Source organism: Eurosta solidaginis, chromosome 1 (genome assembly GCF_040869045.1).
Source record: "Eurosta solidaginis isolate ZX-2024a chromosome 1, ASM4086904v1, whole genome shotgun sequence".
NCBI classification, from domain to species: domain Eukaryota; kingdom Metazoa; phylum Arthropoda; class Insecta; order Diptera; family Tephritidae; genus Eurosta; species Eurosta solidaginis.
This window is the reverse complement of record NC_090319.1, coordinates 373,838,875-373,863,652: the sequence shown is the minus strand read 5'-3', so window position 1 is coordinate 373,863,652 and position 24,778 is coordinate 373,838,875. Positions and strand designations below refer to the sequence as shown.

At 34.8% G+C, this 24,778-nt stretch overlaps 1 protein-coding gene across 2 annotated transcripts in view; it reads left to right on the top strand.

Moving 5' to 3' along the window:
• Positions 1-645: 645 nt before the first annotated feature.
• NPFR (Neuropeptide F receptor) overlaps positions 646-24,778 on the top strand; it is a 41,504-nt gene continuing 17,371 nt past the window's right edge. The window contains exons 1-3 of one of the 2 annotated variants that reach the window (XM_067775289.1): positions 646-828; positions 926-1,575; positions 13,274-13,652. In XM_067775289.1, coding sequence (XP_067631390.1) covers positions 1,501-1,575; positions 13,274-13,652 — 454 coding nt within the window. In that variant the 5' untranslated portion in view covers positions 646-828; positions 926-1,500. Of the gene's footprint in view, positions 1,576-13,273; positions 13,653-24,778 lie in introns of both variants that reach the window. The other variant, XM_067775280.1, reaches the window with a different exon arrangement.

Here is a 24,778-nt window from a genome sequence, read left to right as displayed (position 1 = left end):
GCACCGTTATGCGAACAAAATTTATATACTCTGTGAGCTCTGCTGAGTATAAAAATGTAACCTTTGAGCCGAAAAAGGCGAAATTCGCTTAAAAGTGGCAATTGCAAATGTTACTCATACGCCCAGTAGTGCTAGAGTGAAGTAAGTCAAACATTGGAATATTTCTCAATTTGTTTGCTCAAATATAAATTCTGCCTATTTCAATGTTTTCCACCATATACCATATTTTATGCAAAATTGAAAACAGTTTTGATAAAAGCTTTGATCTATGCCATAATAAATGTTTTTCTTTGCTTTGCTGGAAAATTATGAGTGGCGCTCACAACGTATTTGCGGACACTAGCAAATATCTGTGAATACAAGAAATCTACTAAACTTTTGAAAATGTAAACAAATGCTTCAAAAAAGTTACACTGTAGCCGGCAAAATTTTAGTAGTAAAAGTTCATACTCCAGAGCTTTACTGATAACAAAGCTTCAGCGATTTATAGCTGACTAGACAGCTGGCTGACGAAAACAAATATAAAGAAAAACACGAAAGGAACCAACACGAACGCGTCATACATTTGTAATGTATTACTGCATAAAAAGCAAAGTTAACATCCTAAATACTTTAGTACTGAAGCCGGCGCCGAAAGGAGCACAACAAAGTTGCAGCCAAATAGCGAGTGATTAATTCGACGTGCATCCTTGACTAATAAAAAATCAACAAGTGTTGGTGATGGCAAAAGTTACTTAAGGCCATTATAATTTGGTGTGTGCGTGTGAAGTGCATACACACACATACACAAAGTGGTGACAGAAATGTGTACAAAAGCATTTAGTGAAAGTAATTAATGCAGACAGCTTAAATGAATGGCGTTGCGAGATGTAATGTTTTTTGTGAGCACCAACGTTATCTGCTTATCTTTCTAATACATTATTAGGGTGTTGAGTGTTATAGTTTTGACATATGTTACATTTTTACATTTTGGTTTGGCAGTGACAACTGTAAGTGCTTAAAGAAAATGTACCACAATAAAGTGGAGATAAAATAAATAAAGTTTTTCCATCATGTAAGACCTGTAGATAGTTAATAACAAATTATCAACCAAATATGTGATAGTAGATGAAAATTAATATTCAAAAACAAATTATAAAAAAGCCAGCAAAATTGTATTGAAATGTTAAAAAATCATTGATGTAATGTCCCATGCGATTACCAAATATTGTGTTTCATATTTTTAGTGAAAATTCAAAAAATACCAAAAAATCAGCAAAAAAATGTTTAAAAAAATTATTTCAATATTCAATTAAGAAACACAAATCCAATTCACAATGACTTGAAGCATTCAACAGCATTTAGTATGAATCACCACAAATCGCATCTAAGCATTTGGTTTAGCGCGTATTTCATTAAATTGGCCGGGAAATTTTTATAGCGCGTCAAGTGATTTCTATGTCGAATGAAAAGCTTAAAGAGCATTCGATTATTTTCCATGAAAACGATTCGAAGTAATGAATGAACAGATATCTGCGCAATCATTCGCTCATAAATTTTAATCTTTATGGTTTCAAAAGTTTTGGATACAAAATGGTAAATATTTATTTTTTAAACTATAAAATGTAAATTTTTTGATCGTTTTTGTAGTATTACAATACATCAACACCGCAACCAAAACTCGTAAAATATGTTCGACTTTGGTATTAAACGTTTGCGAAGTTCTTAATTCAAAGGAGCAGACAATTTTGTACTAAAATATTTATAGTGGTAATTAACTCACGTGCCACAAATATATTGCCAATTTTGCGACGGTTAAAATTTTAAGCAGCTGTAAAAAAAAAACAAAAAATTAGCGCAGTCCTCAAAAAATTAGTGATAGTATACAGGCTATCATTGCTTAGCATTAGGGGAGCCCTGGAAACAACCCCGAGGGCTACAAAGCATGCTTTTCTTCACAATCCACCTGCAGACCTAGTGGCAAAGAAGATAGCCTTAACAACTGCAACTAGGCTCAATGCCTCGGGGCAGCTTCGGCGCCGACCATACGGCCATAGTAGTGTGCGTCATCAATTACAGGACGAACAGACTACCTAATTCCATATCTGCGCTTCGAAGGGGTTCCTAGAGCCACAAAAGAGATGGATGGTTGGCACAGGGGTGCCCAATTGGAGAACGAAGCGGTACACGTGTGCACTGATGCTTGCAAAGTAGTGGAAGAAGTAGGGCCTGCTGTTTAATATGCTGATAGGGAAACAAACGGATCAAACAAGCTTCCAGATAACTGTTTTTCAGGCGGAAGTATTAGCCGCAACCAAAGCAATAGAAATAATGGAAGAAAATAGCTTAAACTGCAGCCGCGTCAACCTTTAGACTGACAGCGGAGCAGGAATTAGGCATGAATCTCGCAGCATCAGAACATCTAAAAGTGTGGAAAAAATCAAGAGAGGGAGAAGCATACATATATATTGGATCCAAGAGCATACGGGAATAGATGGAATTGAAAAAGCGGGTGGACTAGCAGCTAAAAGGGGCGCATATCTCGAAGCATTCTCAGTAGACATCCCAATTAGATAGTACGAAATTAGAAAAAGTCGAGAGTTGCACTTGATCGAACAAGCGGAAAAGGCGTGGACCAAACGTGGGATTTTAAAGTGTCGAATATCATGCGTATGTCTTTCAGTCTTAAACTAACTCAATTGCTTCAACCATTAAAAAGAGAGGACTGTAGACTGGACATTGTCTTCTAGCGCAAGATGCCTTTAAATAAGGCTTGGCCAGTTATAGGAGGTGTAGGAAGTGCGTGTTGGAGAAGGAAACCAGGCTTAGACTCCAGCTATAGGAAGTGATACAGCTGACAGAAGTAGCAAGTGGCACAGGTCCTAAAACCTTTTAGTATTTGCTAAGATGATGTAGTTATCTTATAACATATGTCCTGGCTTTTCATAGGGTTTTTCAGTTTGGTCCTTATACAAACAACTACTAATACTACGGTCTCATTCAGTCTATATGAGATTCTCACGGACTGGCCACTTCAACCTAACCTAAGCTCAACCTAATTTGCTCAGATCTCGCAATAATACCAAGAACCCGAATTCTGCAAAATTGCAAAATCTTACCAACGGCATCTGATTTACGGTTGCAAAACTTTTTAGTTTTCTTCTACTAAATATGGGTAATGCCACGCCTTTTTTAAAACGCAAATATGATTACTTAAAATTGTGTGTTATAAAGCTAGTTCATTCGCCAAGCCGCATTGCTTTACCAATTGCCAATTTTCTTCATTTGACATAAGTACGTCCGCCATGTCACACCTTATGTTTTTGTAATTTTTAGTACTCATCTGTAAAAATTGGTATTTAAAGTTAACCAATGCTATAAGTTGACTATTATTATTTTCATAAGAGAATCTACAATTTTATAGCTAAATAAAAGTACTTATGTCACTACGCCTCGTACGTGATGACAGTGGAAAAGGGCATACGTCGTGAAGGTGACGAACTTTATCTGCTGAGCTCATTAGTTAGTGTGGAGAATATTCGAGTTTCCAAAACTTATAGGTAAGTGACTAGCTCAAGATAGTGAAAACGGTCCGTAATTGAGTGTAACAAATGTAGTATAAAAGATTGATTCAAAAATCAATCTATTAGCCATTTCGTAATTCCACTCAAGCAAGTTTGATATTATGTCAGAGCTCGAGTTGGGTTAATTTAATAAAATGCTGTAGATTTATGCAGATTTATTTACGCATATACAAAACAAGTACCCATAGAAAATTGCGATATAAGCTGTTTGTCGTTTCTAACCTTTTATACCATTCGTAGCACAGTGAATTATGTTGACGTGATTGATTACAGCTTATGAAGGATAGGCTAATTAAATAAAAATCTTCTATTTCCTACGACGCTATTAGCTTCACTTGTAGTTTTGTATGTATGTAAGTGACCCCGGATATGAAAAAAAAATGTTACATACGCAAGGGTAGCTGTGGAAATGATATGTTTGAGTGTAATTGGTTTGTTTTTCTTTTTTTTATAAAAAAAGTGATTTTTTATTATGAACTGTGTGATGAAACAAGGTCGTCTACCACACCGATGAACTTAGGATCAAGTCCAGGGCAAGGCAGCTTAAAAAATTTATAAAACAATCTTTTCAATCAGAAAAATTTTTTTTAAGGGGTCGTCCCTCGGAATTGATTTGGCAAATACTTCTGCCATGAAAAACTTCTCAGCTGTCTTTCTTAGGCGGCATAAAACGTGTAAGTCGCGTTTTCCCAATTTTTAAGGAAAACTTATAGGAGCACAACGAAACTTGGAAAACATGGTCGACTTAAGTCTCCTGGGAGGCAAATCACATCACGACCTTTTCATTTTCTTTCTTCTTTCTGTGTCCTATTAAATTTTCCACTTGGACCATTACGTTTGTTTTTTCTTCTTTCTCCTAGTCTTTTCGCTTATCTCTTTTCGTACTCCTATTAACATTCCAATGCGTATTCCAACCGATATCTTTCTGACTGATTGTGTTTCAATAAAATAAAGAATTTTACTTTGCTAATTTTTGCAAAATAATTTCAGAAATGTATCGAAATATGTATATTTAGAGGTAAGGAATTGAATAAGCCACACAGGTCCAATTGCTCGCCTAAATCAGTGTATATTTCTCTGCTACCAGAAAACGGGAAGATATGAGGACTCTTTTCTCAGGAGAAGTAAGACAAATGAAATTGAAATTGAGCAGCAGCAAACTTTGAAAGCAAATAAGTTGCTGTCATCTGCATTGGAAGCTTTGAGGCAACGCAATATTGCCATTTGCCGAATAATTCACGTTCGTCTTCTTATATTCTCTACGATTCCTATGACAAGTTTTGAATACGTTTTGTGTGTAAAAATCATTGCTCATTTGATATAGAAAATTTATCGACTTGCTATCGTCGCGTTATCGATTTGTTAGTAGCGACTCATTGGTTTGTTATGAAACATATACCGTTAAATCTTCAATATAATTCCGATGACATATCTGTAATTCGTCGATAGCAAGCCGATAAGAAACGCATTACAAGCCAATGACTCGGCGAACACAAACAGACAACTCCACGATAGTAGCTCAATATGGCTATCGGTTGTTGCCGACAAGAAATAGAAAAATCTCTTCATACATAACTTCGTGCCTGTCACTATGGGAGATGACTTTGTCAATTGGGTCAATTAGTATGCTTGCGGGATACCAAATTCGTGATACCTAAAATATATAACCCTCGAAGTGAACAAAAAATAATTGGTCTATTTCATTATTTAACTGTAATAATGAAATTGTAAAATTAAAAAACTATGTGGTTGGCTCATCTCTACAGCAGCAACATACTTTGTTCAGATTGTCAGAATCTGCGTGTTGGAGTTAGGCGAATGGAATGAAAACATAAAACTTAGCAGTTTTTGTGTGTTGTAAGAACATATTGTCAATAACTTGGTTGCCATCTACTTTTGACAATATCTACTCCAATGAAATGAAAAAAAAAAAAAAAAAATAGCTGATGAGATGAGCCAACCATATAGTTGAGCTATGCTTAAAGTCGCTTATAAAATACATCTATGTAGACATAGAAGAAATGTGATACATATTATATAAGGGGGACTCACATTGCCTTGCAAGGTGAACGGATTGTTTATGTCCTACTAAAAAATATGCAAGGCTACGAATGCATTCTCTTGCGAAATTATGCATCAGTAGAAATCATCAAAACTTTGGCGTAGAAAATAACAAAATACGATGAACAATTATGAGAAAAAACTGCTCAATCATTGCATGAGCGAAATCTATATCAAGTCAATCGAATAACAAACGAAGACAAGGAGTTTACGTTATAAGATGATAATGTGCATACTCCTCTTCAATCTTTTCAACCCGAGGCTGTTCTGTTTGAAAAAATTTGATAGAAACTTATCGAATGTAAAATTATGCAGGTTGGCCAAAGTTCGAGCAGGACAAGGGCTGTCGGTTCTACTACTACTTACATATATGTAAAACTTTTCAAAACTACTCCTTTTTTTGATGATTTCTATTCGCACCAATTAGCACATCGAGTAAGTAAGCATGCACGTTTATTTTTTAAAAAACCCCTTACTTTTTATGAACCGGTTCTTTTTCATAAACCCGTTACTTATTATGAACCCGTTATTTTTTATAAACCCGTTACTTTTTTACAAGCCCGTAACTTTTTATAAACCCGTTCCTTTTTATGAATACGTTACTTTTAATAAACCGCCTAACTCATACAAATAAACAACATTGTTAATTCTTTGTATTTCTATAAATAGAACAAAGTAAATACCAGTTTATGTGAAACCGCCAACAACAAATAAATACATATCTTTGGTACATGACGATATACGAAGTATGTACTGTCCAAAGAATAAAATATGCATGGAAGGCAATTGAGATAAGTTAACAACAACTAAGGCATGATGTGGCTGAATGTGCTTGTAACAGTTCAACCATCGTAGGATTGCGGGTTCGACTCCCACTCTCGGGAGAAAAGGCTTTGAAGAGACTTACATGGTATGATTGGAACAGCTGTAGCCTTAACCGTACATATGTCACGTTGTTTAAGCGTTTCCCAAATAATTAGAAAAACTGAAAATTGCATCAAATAAATGTTTTAATACATTTAAAGCAATGAGGGTAATCCCCGCTTTATTCATACAAACACATTTTGATTCTCACGAGTCAACGAGAGTCATTCCTGTGTAAATAATACCCAAATATTTTTACTTACACATCGAAACAGACTGTTGAACTGTGTGTAGACCATATTAAAATTAGCAACTATATAAAACGGACATTTGTTTCTCTTTTATCAGATAAGTTATTAATGAACATTTATTATTGGTAAAGTATGGAGCCCCTCATTTATTTATTTATTATTCGATAAATTTAACAATTAATCAGACTAAACATAGCTTCGGAATTAATGTACAGATGCAAGGTGAAAACAATTTATATTATAAAATACGTATATTAACCTGGGTCGATTTGAATCGACGAAAGTTAACCGATATCGCGCCATCGATTTTTCGATAGGATTTGAGCTCAGGAAAGAAAAGTTCCACTACGCATACCCAAAAAAATAATTTTCGAGCCTGCAAAAAATAAAAATGGCGAAAGGGTAAATTTTTCGACCAAAACATTCCTCAAAACCCAAAAAATATTTTTTTTTTATTGAAAAAAACGTTGGCGATAACAGTTTTTGAAAAAAAAAAAAATATTTTTTGGGTTTTTGGGGAGCGTTTTGGTCGAAAAATTTACCCTTTCGCCATTTACTTTCGCAGGCTCAAAAATTATTTTTTTGGGTATGCGTAGTGGAACTTTTTTTTCTGAGCCCAAATCCTATCGAAAAATCGATGGCGCGATATCGGTTAATAAATCGACCCAGTCTAACAGATATATCTTATAATTATGTATAAATATGTAATTAATCGTGAATCGCTTTAATATTTCATGCCATATTTATGTATACAGCATTTGAGATATCAATGCAAGCGCCCCCTAGCAATCTCCAATATATTTCACAATAATGTGATTATTTCTGTTGAAGCATTGTGAATTATTTGCATTGCATTTTGATTGCATTTGTTATTATATATACTCTGTTGTTCATACTTAATCATTAAGTACATACACACTTTGGGTTTTGGTTCCGCATATTTCTACTGAGTATTGTTTATCCATGGAATCAATGTTAATGTAAAGAGCAAGCATTGTATACTTGGGGCAGAGCTGTTGAAAGGAAAGTTTATTAAATAACTTGTAGTACAATAAAAATATTATAAAAGGAAAATTATTTTGGCAGACTTAATGTTTGTTCAGAAAAACTCATCTTTGTATGCCATTTTAAATTTTTCCTGCAAATTGTTAAAAGCCTTTTAGTTTGGACATTTTTGAAAAAGAACGCACAAAATCAAATCGTTAGAGGCACGAGCTGGGGTAGTAACGATTACTTTAGGAAATAAACTACATTCAATTCCCCGCTGCAAGTAGATACTTGGAGTAACCGATTCCTTACCTCCGCAGCAAATAATAATAAATTATAAGGGTGTTCAGGATTTTGTGCAAATGGTTTAGAATCATCGCATTGCAAGCTTGTTTAGCATATTTATAAAAACCGCTAACAAAATATACGGCTAGGCATTTGCTACGTCATTGCAAATATGCAATATCAATAACTGTAGGTAATTTTTTTGATATTGGAAAGCAGATCAGTTATCAACGCTCTTTATATTTAAATTCCTCAAAAAAAAAAATTATTTCGGTTTTTGGAAGCTCGAGACATTTTTTGTTCGTAATTGGAAAAGATACTATGTGCAGATCATGATGCAATAAAACCAGAGAAGCGAAGTCACTATTGAAAAATGCAGTAACAATTGCTTTAAGTATTGCTTCTTGATTTTCCGGCAGCATTGATTTTTTTCAGTATAATTAAAATTAAAATAAAATAAAAAAATTTGAAGCACTTCCTTTATATAAATGGACAAAGATAAGCGAAAAATGTCTCATTATATGAATAAATATGCTTGCTGAACTTTGATTTTTAAATTTTGACATAGAAATTGCAAAAATATTTATGAGAAGTAAAAATATAAAAGTGGAGCGCACATTACTTGGATTGGAAAGTTGGTGGAAAGAAGATATTAGTAGTCAATCAATTGCGCTCCGCCTTTATATTTTTACTTCTCATAAATACTTTTGCAATTTCTATGTCAAAATTTAAAATTTAAACTTAAGCAAGAATATGTCTTTATATACGGAGAAATTTTTCGCTGATTTTTGTCCATTTATACAAAGGAAGTGCTTAAAATTTTTTATTTTATTTTTATTTTCTCCTTTTCATACATTTCTCGGTCTTAGCCTATCCTATATGTTAAGTTTCACGCTTGTAGCTCAATGTGAACTTACATAAAAATAAATCCCAAAATTCCCTCCGTTCCATTTGATTTTTCTAAATATCTCATCGCCTGCGCCCCCTAGCGAATCTCTTTGTATCGACCTCTGAATTAAGTTTGAAATTTCAAGCCTCTAGCGCATCGGGAAGTTACCTAATAGCTGGTTTGAGAATTTTCAAATTCTTATCTAATTATTTCGATCCGTGCGCCACTTAACGGATTTTTTTCCTTTTGTCGCATTGGCACGGTGTTCTAACCTATGTGTAAAGTTTCGCGTTTGTAGCTCAATGAGAAGTTACTTAAAAATCGATTGCAAGATTTGCATGACAAGCGGAGAAACATGCGAAAATCTTCTTCGTTCTATTTTACCTCCCCTTGCTTTTTCAGCCTTACCTCAACGACCCACTCAATTTCTCTATGCCTTTTATTGTATTGCGAATCATTTTTGTTTTGTTGATTATGGAAACAGGGCGTATGAGTTACTTTTTATCTGTTACTCAGGCATAAAGCAACGAGGAAATATGTAATTTGTATAATTTATAGATATATCTCAAATCCCCAAGGGTTATGCAGGCACTAAAGGGAATGATAGTTAATTCAATGAGTTGGGGTTTAAGTGATGTCCATAAAAAATTTATTTCCAATAGCCCCACAATTAGGTTGACCAAGACTATTTAAATTCATTAACGTGAGCTCGGTATGAGCTGTTGGTTGATTGAAAAACTGTGTTAAGTTCACTTTTTATAAAAATTCAGATTTAATTATGTTACGTATGGGCTTTTGGACGATGCCTGATCTCTCCTGGTGTGCTATCTCTCCTCTTACAACATCCGCTGGGCATGCTCGGACTACACGATGAATGCGCTTGCATTAGAGCAGAAACTATCTCGCCGGGCTATGTGGTGGTTGTTGTTGTTCCGATACATGCTATCCTCCCCATATTTCGTACCCTTCATTGATCAGGTCCCTGTACCGTAGTCTGCCCTCCTACTTTCTCATACTGGATGCTGACGGAAATCGCCACTGGTGTTTATGTGCTTAGCCTTCAGTTACCCTGTAAATCATGGTCGATATTGCCCACTGTTCGTCCGTCAATGCCGCCACCATTCCATTACATTGTGGCCCAATGAAAATATTGTTCCCCAGGTGTCTGTAAAAATTGCATTGTTTTAAGTTGCCTTTTTTCCACAAAAGTTTTTTCATACGAATGTTGTCGTTGTTGTTGTATTAACGATAAAGACACTCCCCGAAGGTTTTGGTACATTTAAGGTACTAGCCCGACCGAACCCGAACGATTTAATATGACCACACTGCAGCTTACGTGAACATATAAATAAGACGACTTTAAGAACTGCAACCACTGTGCTGGTGTTGGTGGTTGTAGTAGTCAATCGGTAGTCCCTCGATACTGGTAGCGAAGATATTGAAAACCTTCCCCAGAGGGTTAGGGTGCTTAGAATATACCCACGGTAGGTATGCATGTCGTAAGAGGCGATTAAAATACCAAATTGATTCAAGAGGTTGTGTAGAACAACCCTCTCAAGGGGTTGCCAGCGCAATATATAGCTTTTCCAACCCAATTGTCAACCTCACTTAACAGTCGAGGCTCTGGCGACCCCGAAGTCCTGATGGATCTAGCGGTGCAGTGAAATAACTTCCAAATGCAATAACTCCCAACAAAAAAATGAAATAACTCCCAAATGAAATAATCCGCAATAAAATTTCTTTGGGAGTTATTTCATAATTTTTTGAGATAGGGAGTTATTTCATTTTTATTGGGATTTATTTCATTATCTTAAAAATACAATTTTATCAAACTTTGACGTTCATCTAACAGTTTCTATGGGTCGGCTATACATTAAGGGACCAATTGGTTTTTTTTGTAAACAAAAGGGGTTTGAACTTTGAAATTTTGAACATAGGTTCTCAGGGAGTTCCCAAACGAGAATCAGTAAGTAATTTTTGTTGCTTTTATTTTTTACTTTTATTAAATTATGTTATTTTCATAAAAAAAAAAATGCGATTTTTTAAAATAAATTACGTTTTTTTGTTGTTATATCGGCCTACTGATTTGTAAGATCGTGGGTTCGAGTCGAGCTCAAGGCCTAACAATAATTTTTTATCATTATTATTGTTAAGATACATTTTTTCTTAATTGAAAAAATTTTTAAATTAGAATAGAAGAAAGAAAAAATTTAGACAACTGCCAAAGCTCGTTGTATAGATCCATTTCGGGAACTGCTAAATTCCTTCATCGGCAACGTTTAGGCGCCGCTGCTATAACCACTCAGCCATCACAGCGGTTTTTTGTTTGTCTTCATTAATCCTACTTCTATTCTTGTTCGTGCCAATTGATATTCACAACACTGCGACATCTGTTGCAGAATGGATGTGAAATTTACTTCGACGACACTATTCAAGTTTTCTTGTAATTGTAACTTTTACATATGTACATAATATTTTGCTGTATTTTTCAAATCTCAGTGTAACTGATTATATAGTATAAAGATACCATTTCAAATTTTTATTTGGAATTTATTTCATTTTTTTGGGACTTATTTCATTTGGGAGTTATTTCATTTTTATTTTTGGGACTTGTGGTTTCATTATGAAATAACTGGCAAATATTGGGGGTTATTTCATTTTTACTGTGCCTTATTTCATTGGGAATTATTTCATGGGAGTTATTTCATTTGGGAGTTATTTCACTGCACCGGATCTAGCAGCTTCATATGATTCGTTACCGAGACATTCGGGCTAGTAACTTTATGAAGCTTGTTAGCGAACCGTACCGGATCTGCATCCGGCAAAAGACCATCAACATCGACAACACTCCCCAAGGCTTTCTGGGAGTATCCTTACATTAACAACAACAACAGCATTGAAAACCTGCTCCCTTGTTTCACCGCAGTGGAGAAGACTGCATACCTACCATACAATTGCGAGCAGAACTGCTACGGGATGTCTCCTTGTGTCACCTTAACTGGCAATCAGGGAACCCAGTTATGAGAAACAAATACACAATAATGGCAGACTTCCCAGGAAATCGCGCGTAACAGATTAAACTCTTACAACTCTTGCATATGAAGGATAATAAGGAAATTATAATCTAAACCAACGTAACTTCCAAACAATATCAAACATGTTATCTGATATTTTAGCTACTATATTAGAAAAAAAAAAACTGAAATTTGTTGAGTCCCCAAAGCGAAATCTGCGCTGACCATATTTGGACATACCTTAATAGTCTTGATTTGGCAACAAATTATATGTTACTAGAAGACCCGGCAGACGTTGTCCTGCCCTAAATTTGGCCTATCTGCATACATTTTAATAAGCTTTTTCCGTCTGACTCTGCCCTTCCACCCTCTTCACTTTTTCCTAATCGTTTTATTCACTCCTCCCTCCGTCTTTTTCGCTTCATCTATCTCCATCTTCGTCTCATTCTATCTCTATCTCAATCTCCTTCTCTTTTTTCTCTTCTCTCAATTTCTTCTCATTCTTCTGCATCCCTAAGGGACTCATCAACAGCTTTCATTTGATATCCATATTGTATAAACACTGTCTAGGCATTCACTGGCCCACGTTTTGGCCTATATCTCGAGACCCTAGTCACCCAGGGGTATGAAAATTACCCTCTACACAACTAAAGACTGTCCTGAATAAAAAAAAATGTCATAGTACCTCTAAATCGCGGGCCCCCTCAGAACCTCCCGCCCCCCCCCTCTCGGCGGGCTGTGATGTGCTATACTTGATATCATTCGCTATAATACTTTTTATTGATAAGCAGATTGTTTAATTAAACACCAAACAATTACACGGAAGTATATCCTCACCACCTGAAAATATGAGTGCCACTGCGTATATGTAATATTTTATTATTAGGTACGAACAAATAAAAAAAATTGCAATAAAATAATATTTCGAGTATAAACTGAGATATAACCTATCCTATCTCTCAAGATAGATCAAACTACAAACGGGGTGCAAAACAAATTCAAAATCGGTTCAGTAGTTTAGGAGTCCATCGCGTCCAAAAATGTTGTGACACGTGTTTTTTAAATATTAAGATATCTCTTACAGTGATGATACCGTTTGAAGTTGTTAGATTGAAAAAATCATAAATTTGACTTTTTAATTACAACCCTAATATATATGGCAAATATTTTACTCAACCGCCCTGGGATTCCTTTAGGTGGGTGCAATATTTAATTTATAGCCCGAGATATATTCGCATAAGAAGAAGCGCACAAACTCAATTTAATTCTTTATTTCTCATTTGTTTTGCGCATTTAACATGCAATAATTATAATTTTCGAATTGAGATTTAAAAATCTATTTATTTTCTATAATTACAGTTAACCAATATGACTCACTCTGAACAAGTGCTGAGTGATAACGTATCGCCTGCTATCGCGTTTGACATGTTAGATCCTTTTGCTTCCATCCCTCAGTCAGAGGACCCTGCTGCACTCACCAATTACTTCGAAGCGGGTCTTGGCAGCATAACTTCGCAAACAAATTCGAGTCTTATTGGGCCTCAAGAAAAAACGTTAGTTGAACAATTTACCCGTAACCGTGCCATTTCTGATTATTGGCATTACACGCTGATCATATTATATGCTAGTTTGATTTTAGTTGGCGCTGTGGGTAACTTTCTTGTTGTTATTGCTGTGGCAAGGAAAGCAATTATGCGTACAGCGCGCAATTTATTCATATTAAATTTGGCTTTTTCAGGTGAGTATCAAATTAAAACTTAACCCTTAAATGCATTGCGTTGCCGTTTGGCAACATAGCATTAAAAGTTTTTTATTTTCGCATATACTACAGATAACGGTTTAATTCGTGATGTATACTTTTGGCTACATACTAGGGGGACTCATGTAGCCGTATAAATGCCTTATAAAGTGTGTAAACGTATAAATTTATCTAGTTTAGGCACGAGCTGTCAAATTTTTTATGAAAAATCATTTACACAATTTGTATAAATTTACGCGCACATTTCATTGTGTAAACGCGGTAAACTCAAAGGAATGCAACCTTGCAGACATTACAGCCGGCATTTTCATCAGAAATCTCCAACATCAGCAAGTAAAGACGTTTTAGTTTTGATTTTTCACTTAATCTTGGTATTTTTTAATTTGTATAACAATCAAAAAATTTTTTTTGCCAATAATACAGATATTCGACAATCAAGTTTATTAAGAGTATTACTAGGTGCGTTCATATAACCGCGTTTGTAAATGGATATAATTTTACACCTTATAAGTTTATATGCTATCATGAGTCCCCCTACTGTTCAAACGAAATCGTAAGTTGACTCGTGTGTTTTCATTCATAGTGCTTTATTTGGCGCAATTTTTTGACATGAGTATACACATTGTCCATAAGTAGTGAAGTGTGAACTTTGAAAAGCGTTGTAAAATAATAAATAAAGCATCAATTGTTATTTAAAATTATTGTTTATACATAAAAAGGTATGTATTTGCATTTGCAGCAGTTGTATATATAAAAATAGTTTTGATTGTTATCAAATTACCATTTGGCTACATGTTGCCATTTGGCTACATTGTGCATATAATCATAATTTGTTTGAGCACTAAAACATTTTATTTTTTCATGACTTTATAAGCAGTTATCTCTCGTTAAAAAAAAAAAAAATTCAAATCGGAGATGTCATGCATTTAAGGGTGAAATATGTAGAGCAAGTTCGGGTAACCTGGACTGCATTTTATTTATTTTTCTTAATAAGTAAATATCAAAAAAAAAAAAAATGAAAAGTGGTTGAAGCGAAGTTCTTTCCTTTTATACCAAGTAATAGAAAAACTGAAGCATCTTAAAAAGTCGATACAAAGAAATGTATGGATAATATGGGCCAAACGCATTAGGGCAAAGAAGAAAAATTTATAACGGGGATCCAAACTGATATTTCCCATATAATAAAAGTCTTACGGGACTTATAATTCTTTAGTATGGAAGAAATTATTAAATCCGGACTTTTATTTTATAAATCCGAAAATAAAAGCTAAATGTGGACTTTTATGTTTTAAAAACAGAATAAACGTCCGGCTCAATAACTACGGAACGGCTCATCCAAATGAAGAGAATTTTTTTCATACACAATCATTCTTGTTTCAACGAAAGCAATGCAATATCTCAATTCGATAAATCTTTATGGAGAAAAATCCGGTGCAACTTTACTATGGAGAAGTCCAAGTATAGTACTATGAGAGTTGGTTTTAGTTTTTCTATGAAAAATTGCTGGTATTTATCTATTTGCATAACCCACTAGAAACCTTCCAGGGATGGTCATAGGCTAATAATAATTTCGTTATATAAAAGGGGAGTGGCACGTACCATACAAATGGAAAATATCATACTGCATATCTCTGAATGTCGTAATGGTAGGATAATGAACATTAGTAAGGAGCTATATGACGCGGCCACCGTGGTGTGATGGGTAGCGTGCTCCGCCTATCACACCGTATGCCCTGGGTTCAACTCCCGGGCAAAGCAACATCAAAATTTTAGAAATAAGATTTTTCAATTAGAAGAAAATTTTTCTAAGCGGGGTCGCCCCTCGGCAGTGTTTGGCAAGCACTCCGGGTGTATTTCTGCCATGAAAAGCTCTCAGTGAAAACTCATCTGCTTTGCAGATGCCGTTCGGAGTCGGCATAAAACATGTAGGTCCCGTCCGGTCAATTTGTAGGGAAAATCAAGAGGAGCTTCGGAGGTTATCGTGCCTTACATTTATTTTTTTTTTTTATATGACGTGAAATCCTAACACCTTCAGTAAAATGTGGCTGCCGTTCAAACTTAGGTTATTTTAGCAGCTAAAGTTTCACTACAGAAATGAGTTTGGCTGTTATTCCCTTTGGACGTTTAGTAATCTGCCGCCGTTACAATTTTTTGTTAATTTCAGTCTGACTACATCTTCTATATCTATTGTAAAATTCAAACAAACGATACAACTTATCAATCCATTTACACAGTCGTGGAAGAATCGCAAGCTGTGTGTTATCCGGTTGAGTTTCTTAACTCCTTGGATCCTTCAGGAATTCCTCCTCATCGAATGATCCTAAAAAGGGTCCATAATAAATATGCTTCGTAATTTCGATCCTCCGCGCTTATGCATTGAGACCAGGCTTATTGTCACATGTTCCAATGTCATTGAAGCAATGATTTTATCAGGAAATTTCGAAAACAACAAAGTTTTCATACCAAGGATTCGATTAATATCGACAGATATGCCTTGTAATTTCAAACGCCTCCAATTTCCTATTAGGTTAGCTTTCGCAATGTCTATCAATAAAGCTCAAGGACAGTCACTAGCTGCAGTAGGATTCAATCTTACCGCCTCATGTTCCACCCATGGCCAATTATAGGTAGCCTGCTCTAGAGTTGGCTCATCGAAAAATCTTTTTATTTATACTCCAAATAATTTACAAAAAATATTGTATATCCTATGGTTTCAGCAGTACCTAAATTCGCAAATACACATCCTTAAATTACTTTAAAATTTGTGTTATTTATTTTGGATATTTTTATAGAAACGTGGGGTGGATCTCACGGGCATAAGCTAGTAAGTAATACAACTGTTTAAATGACCATATAGGTTTCAAATCCAAATAGTTAGGAAAATCGATTGGTAAAAACTCGTTATATTTTCCATACATTTTTTAATTTGTGTTAAAAGAATGCATGATTTGTCATGAAAATTTTATGGGTATTCGCCAGAGTCCCATAGACTTTCACCTAGGACAATTTTTTGACCCGGACTTTTTCGACTCGAAAAAAAAGTATTTAAATGGGTCACTGCTTTATAACAGTCCCCTACTCAAAGTAATCCACAATAGGCGCTTCCAGCGAACACAAGTGTTGATCAAGCGTTGAGTGATAATTTTCTGAATACATCGTTAAGCATTTTAGATCCATTAATGTTTGGGAGTTTACGTCAAATAAATGAGCATACATTTTTTTGGTACATTCACTCAACGTGCACTGAAAGAAATGGTCAACAAATCAGTTATGTTGTTCTTGACTCAGCGGAGATTCGGTGAAATTGATCGAATTATGGTTAATTCGACCGAGTTCTTTGTCAAGCGAACAAATTAGAAGAACAGAAGAGAAATTGTCGCTCTTAACTTAACAAAATTTTGTAAAATTTACGGATTCTTAATCAATCTAACTGATTTTTATGTTAACACAACTGATCTTACAGGTCACTTCAACGGCGATCAACTGTCAATACATGAGCAAATTTCAAAGAGAATTTTACGCTCACTGCGCTCTCTACTTTGTACTTTTGACTATGGTGCCACTTAAAAAAAAAAAAAAACACCAAAATAAGAAAACCATCAAATCGAAAAACCCACAAAATCAGTTATCAATACAAAACGAAAAAATCCTTTCTTGAAATTACTGTGCAAAAAATTATGAGATACCGGGACACCTATTTATCGGGTACAATTATGCAACTTCTCCTCCAAGCGAAATACAAAATTGCGCCCTCTTGCTGCAAAAGTTTTGTTTGAACGAACAGGATTTTTCCAAAGTTAGTAACATTTTGTTCAAGTTTTTACGAATTTTCACTCACGCGAACGAATTTAATAATATAATAAAAACAAGTAAGGAAGGTTAAGTTCGGGTGTAACCGAACATTACATACTCAGTTGAGAGCTATGGTGACAACATAAGGGAAAATAACCATGTAGGAAAATGAAACGAGAGTAACCCTGGAATGTGTATCAAATGAAAGGCATTAAAGAGTATTTTATGAGGGAGTGGGCCATAGTTCTATAGGTGGATGCAATTTAGGGATATAGCCATAAAGGTGGATCAGGGTTGACTCTAGAATGCGTTTCTACGATATGGGTATCAAATGAAAGGTGTTAATGAGTACTTTAAAAGGGAGTAATCCTTAGTTCCATAGGTAGACGCCGTTTCGAGATATCGCCACAAAGGTGGACCAGGGGTGACCCTAGAATTTGTTTGTACAATATGGGTATCAAACGAAAGGTATTAATGAGTATTTTAAAAGCGAGTGGGCCTTAGTTCTATAGATGGACGCCGTTTCGAGATATCGCCATAAAGGTGGGCCAGGGGTGACTCTAGAATTCGTTCGTGCAATATGGGTATCAAACGAAATGAGCTAATGAGTATTTTAAAAGGGAGTGGCCCTTAGTTCTATAGGTGGACGCCTTTTCGAGGTATCGCAATAAAGGTGGACCAGGGGTGACTCTAGACTTTGTTTGTACGATATGGGTATCAAATTAAAAGCATTAATGAGGGTTTTAAAAGGGAGTGGTGGTTGTTGTGTAGGTGGTCGCATTTTCGAGATATCGCCATAAAGGTGGACCAGGGGTGACCCTAGAATTTGTTTGTACAATATGGGTATCAAAAGAAAGGTGTTAATGAGTATTTTAAAATGGAGTAATCCTTAGTTCCATAGGTGGACGCCGTTTCGAGATATCGCCATAAAGGTGGATCAGGGGTCACCCTAGAATTTGTTTGTACAATATGGGTATCAAACGAAAGGTGTTAATGAGTATTTTTAAAAGGGAGTAATCCTTAGTTCCATAGGTGGACGCCGTTTCGAGATATCGCCATAAAGGTGGAGCAGGGGTCACCCTAGAATTTGTTTGTACAATATGGGTATCAAACGAAAGGTGTTAATGATTATTTTTAAAAGGGAGTAATCCTTAGTTCCATATGTGGACGCCGTTTCGAGATATCGCAATAAAGGTGGACCAGGGGTGACTCTAGACTTTGTTTGTACGATATGGGTATCAAATGAAAGGTGTTAATGAGTATTTTTAAAAGGGAGTGGGCCTTCGTTCTATAGGTGTTCGCCTTTTCGAGATATCACCATAAAGGTGGACCAGGGGTGACTCTAGAATGAGTTTGTACGATATGGGTATCAAATTAAAGGTATTAATGAGAGTTTTAAAAGGGAGTGGTGTGAAGGCGTTTTCCAGATATCGACCAAAATGTGGGCAGGGTGACCCAGAACATCATCTGTTGGATACCGCTAATTTATTTATATATGTAATACCTGCCAAGATTTAAGGGTTTTTTTATTTCGCCCTACAGAACATTTCATTTTCTTCTACTTAATATGGTAGGTGTCACAACCATTTTATAAAGTTTTTTCTAAAGTTATATTTCGCGTCAATAAAACAATCCAATTACCTTACCATGTTTCATCCCTTTTTTCGTATTTGGTATAGAATTATGGCATTTTTTCATTTTTCGTAATTTTCGATATCGAAAAAGTGGGCGTGGTCATAGTCGGATTTCGTTCATTTTTCATACCAAGATAAAGTGAGTTTAAGTAAGCACGTGAACTAAGTTCAGTAAAGATATGTCGATTTTTGCTCAAGTTATCGTGTTAAAGGCCATGCGGAAGGACAGACGGACGACTGTGTATAAAAACTGGGCGTGACATCAACCGATTTCGCCCATTTTCACAGAAAACAGTTAACGTCATAAAATCTATGCCCCTACCAAATTTCAAAAGGATTGGTATATTTTTGTTCGACTTATGGCGTTAAAAGTATCCTAGACAAATTAAATGAAAAAGGGCGGAGCCACGCCCATTTTGAAATTTTCTGTTATTTTTATATTTTGTTGCACCATATCATTATTGGAGTTGAATGTTGACATAATTTACTTATATACTGTAAAGATATTAAATTTTTTGTTAAAATTTTACTTAAAAATTTTTTTTTTTTTAAAGTTTGCGTGGTCCTTCTGCCCGTTTGCTAATTTATATTAAGCGTACATATAGTAATAGGAGTAACGTTTCTGCCAAATTTCATCATGATATCTTCAACGATTGCCAAATTACAGCTTGGAAAAATTTTAAATTACCTTCTTTTAAAAGTGGGCGGTGCCACGCCCATTGTCCAAAATTTTACTAATTTTCTATTCTGCGCCATAAGTTCAACTCACCTACCAAGTTTCATCGCTTTAGCTGTCTTTTGTAATTAATTATCGCACTTTTTCGGTTTTTCGAAATTTTCGATATCGAAAAAGTGGGCGTGGTTATAGTCTGATATCGTTCTTTTTAAATAGTGATCTGAGATGAGTGCTCAGGAACCTACATACCAAATTTCAAGATACCTCAAAATTTACTCAAGTTATCGTGTTAACGGACGGACGGACGGACATGTCTCAATCAAATTTTTTTTCGATCCTGATTATTTTGATATATGGAGGTCTATATCTATCTCGATTCCTTTATATATGTACAACCAACCATTATCCAATCAAACTTAATATACTCTGTGAGCTCTGCTCAACTGAGTATAAAAAGACGTGTGGCACTCGGGGACTGCCGCGGTAAAGCTATTGTATATTATTAACTTATGCAATTTTAATATTTATGCAACATTTTGTTTTCTTTGATATTAATTCAAGTTTTGTCTTAAACTGTAACTTTAACTTTTACTTTAACTTTAACATTCACTTTAACTTTAACTTTAACTTTAACTTTAACTTTAACTTTAACTTTAACTTTAACTTTAACTTTAACTTTAACTTTAACTTTAACTTTAACTTTAACTTTAACTTTAACTTCAACTTTAACTTTAACTTTAACTTTAACTTTAACTATAACTTTAACTTTAACTTTATCTTTATGATAGAGATCCAATTTTATGTATTTAGCCTGTTGCTAACACCGAACCTTTTTCGAACCTTTCCGAACCTTTTGTGACAAATATCCGTTACGGTTTTTTTTGATTTAGACGTCAATCTATGCAATAGCTTAAAAACATCCTTTTTAATGTTGATGTTTCCGACAACATAAAAGTTTGAGTTGTTTTGGAATCGTTTCAACTTAAAGTGTTACGAAAATTAAACTTGCCGAATTACATGTACAGTTACTTCAGTGATGAATTACCTTCTAGCGCTTTGATTCTTTACATTTCCAAACTTACAAGTTTTCTATTTAAAATGTTATGTCAAACATTTATACTACAAGTTCGAAACAATCAAGTATGGCAACTACATGCGAGAGAAGAAATTGCGAATGAGCTGAGCTGCAACTGAAAAAACTGAGAATCAGTTTTGTGAGTACTATTTTCACTTCTATTTGCAAAGCGAAGTTCAAACCTATAAATAAAATAAATTATAAAATATAAAATTTGGTGAAAGTATGTTTAACAAAACAAAATAATAAAGTGTATAATGTTTAATGTGTGCATCGGGTGTAACCGAACATTATATACTCAGCGTGAGCTTCAATTGTACATTTCATTTCAGATAAACTACTTTTCTACATAACATGTGGCACCGCCCGTTAAAAAAAAATGTCTCTTATTATTCTAGTCTACAACCCTTTTAAACTTGTTTTATATCTAAGTTGCCGTGGTCCTTAACCGATTCCGTCCATTTTTTCTAAACATATTTTCTGTTATAGGAAAAATTTGTGTACCTAATTTTATTACGATCCGTTAATTTTTCCTCGAGTTATGGTTCCCAAAACATAGAAAATTGCTTAGTCATAAAAGGGGCGGTGCCACGCCCATTTTTTTTAAATTTGAAGTTTTTCCAATTTATTGTTATAAATCCACTTGGGAAATGAAATACCATTGTTATAAAGCTCTGTTTTTCAAAAATATACCTTATTTTATTCATCCACGACCCTTTTATAAATCTTTTATATAAAAGTGGGCAGGCAACCTCCCTGCCGAATTTTGTTACGATCGGTTTAACGATTTTTGATTTTTGATTAATAATATTTTTAAAATTGATTTTTCACAAGTGAGCGGTGCCACGCCCATTTTACATATTTTTTTTTTTTTCAAATTTTTATCAAGAGTCTCAATATCAGTCCACACGGCAAATTTCAACATTCTAGGTATATTATTTACAAAATAATCAGATTTTTTGTGTTTTCCAAAATGTTATATATAGAAAAAGTGGGCGTGGTTATCATCCGATTTCGCTCATTTTCAATACCAATCTATTCTGGGCCCAGATAAGCTCGTGTACTAAATTTGGTGAGGATATCTCAATATTTACTCAAGATATCGTGTTAACGGGCAGACGGACGGAGGAACGGACATGGCTCAATCAAATTTTGTTCGACATGAATGATTTTGATGTATGGAAGCCTATATCTATCTCTTGTACAACCAACCTGTACAACCAACCGTTATCCAATCAAAGTTAATATACTCTGTGTGCAAAGCACGCTGAGTATAAAAAAATGAGGTCATGCATTCGTTAGCTGGACTTTTTATACTCAGCTGAGCAGAGCTCACAGGGTATATAAATTTTGTTCCCATAACGGTACCCGTAACGGCATAAACTAATGATAGATATAGACTTCTATATATAAAAAAAAAATTTTAAGTCAAATTTTAACAAAAAATTTAATATCTTTACAGTATATAAGTAAATTATGTCAACATTCAACTCCAGTAATGATATGGTGCAGTAAAATACAAAAATAAAAGAAAATTTCAAAATGGGCGTGGCTCCGCCCTTTTTCATTTAATTCGTCTACAATACTTTTAATGCGATAAGCCGAACAAAAATTTACCAATCCTTGAGAAATTTGGTAGGGGCATAGATTATATGACGTTAACTGTTTTCTGTGAAAATGGGCGAAATCGGTTGAAGCCACACCCAGTTTTTATACACAGTCGTCCGTCTGTCCTTCCGCTCGGCCGTTAACACGATAACTTGAGCAAAAATCGATATATATTTACTAAACATAGTTGACGTACTTATCTGAACTCACTTTACCTTGGTATACAAAATGACCGAAAAATGAAAAAATGCCATAATTCTGTACCAAATATGAAAAAAGAGGTGAAACATGATAATTGAATTGGTTTATTGCCGCAAAATATAACTTTAGAAAAAACTTTGTAAAAGGTGTGTGACACCTACCACATTAAGTAGAAGAATATGACAAAAGTTCTGCAGGGCGAAATCAAAAGCCCTTGGAATTTTGGCAGGAATACTGTTCGTGGTATTACATATATAAATAAATTAGCGGTACCCGACAGATGATGTTCTGCAGGGCCGTAGAGAGAAAATCCGGGCCCGGGGCTAAACAATTTACGGGCCCCCTATAAAAAATCCACTAATACATTTGATTAACTTGAATTAATGACGTCTAATTCATGAATCATTATTTATGGATTACATGAAAAAAAAATGTTTGCCACATCAACTAAATGATTTTTAGACTAAGAGCTGACAATAAAATTAACACACAACATTTACTATTTATACCATGGGCTGAAACTGCTATTCCTTTTATAATATATGTCCTTGCAAAACTATTAATTTTGGACTTTAAATATATTTGGATCAAGATAAAAATTATTTTCGGATTTTTATTTTTTAAGTCCGATAGAACTAGTTAAACTCGGACTTTTAAAAATAGAAGTCCCGAAATAAAAGTTAAATCAAGACTTTTATTTTTTAAAGCCGAAATAAAAGTCCCGCTTGATAACAAAGAAACGGTTTATCCGAATTAAAAAAATTTGGTACCAATCGATTCTCCTATATGCCTAAAATTTAAAATCTTATGGACTTTTGAAAATTTCTGTTCATAATACTACGTGAATATGTCGGAGTCATTTCGGGACTATTGCGGGATCATTTAGAGATCCTTCCGGTATCATTCGATGACTTTCGGGATCCCGTCAGGGCCATTTCGGGACTTTTTCGGGATCATTTGGGGATCTTTCCGGCATCATTTCTGGATAGTTTTCGGGATCCGTCCGGGATTCCATGAGGATTATTTCGGGGCCTTTTCGGGAGTATTCCGGGATCATTTATGGATGGTTTTCGGTATCGCGTCGGGTTTATTTCGGTATCATTTGGGGACTCTTCCGGTATAATTTCTGGATGGTTTTCGGGATCCCGTTAGGGTAATTTCGGGTACGTTTCCGTGGCTATTTGGGGAAGATTTTGGGGCCCTTCCGGAATAATTTCTGGATAGTTTTCGGGATTTGTCCGGTCGCGATCATTTCGGGACTATTTTGATATCATTTTGGGACCCTTCCGGAATCATTTAAGGACTTTTCGAAACCGGTAGTTCAGCACACATGATTTTGTTAATTATGAGCTTTTATGGCCATGGATTTGCTGCAAATGTCTAATGTTTGTTATTCGTAATTTTGTGTTTTTCTAGTCCTGAGGATGGTTTCAGACTGAAACCGAAATATCGACCAATTATATAAATTATAATACCACAAAATATATGGTGTTTTATTTTTCTCTGCGGCCTTGAACGCAATAATTAACCAAGAAGTTAAAATTTTGTTTTTAAGTTAAATTAATTGATATGACAGGGGTGAAGGAATTACTATTCATAGAACAAAGGAGTAAAACTACAATTAGCTAAAACCAAAGAAAATTTTTTAGATGAAAATAATGTTGCTTTTTCGTGTGTTTAGCTGGTTAAAATATTACAAAAAGTGTAGTTATAGCTATAGTAGTTCGTTACAGGATTCATTTAAAATAATCAAAAATAGAACGAAAAAGCTGTGTTAGATATTAAAAATAAAACATACCGAACTTTAATTACGACTAATTTGCAGCGAATCCATGGCCTTAAAAGCAAATAATTTAAAAAATCATGTGTGCTGAACTACCGGTTCCGAAGAGTCCTTAAATGATTCCGGAAGGGTCCCAAAATGATATCAAAATAGTCCCGAAATGACCCTGACGGGATCCCGAAAGTCATCCAGGAATGATACCGGAAGGATCCCCAAATGATCGCGCAATAGTCCCGAAATAACTCCGACATATTCACGTACTTAGCAATGAATTCAAGTAGCCAGTTTTATATTTTTATATACAAGTGGGTGTGACTTTAATTCGATTTTAAAACT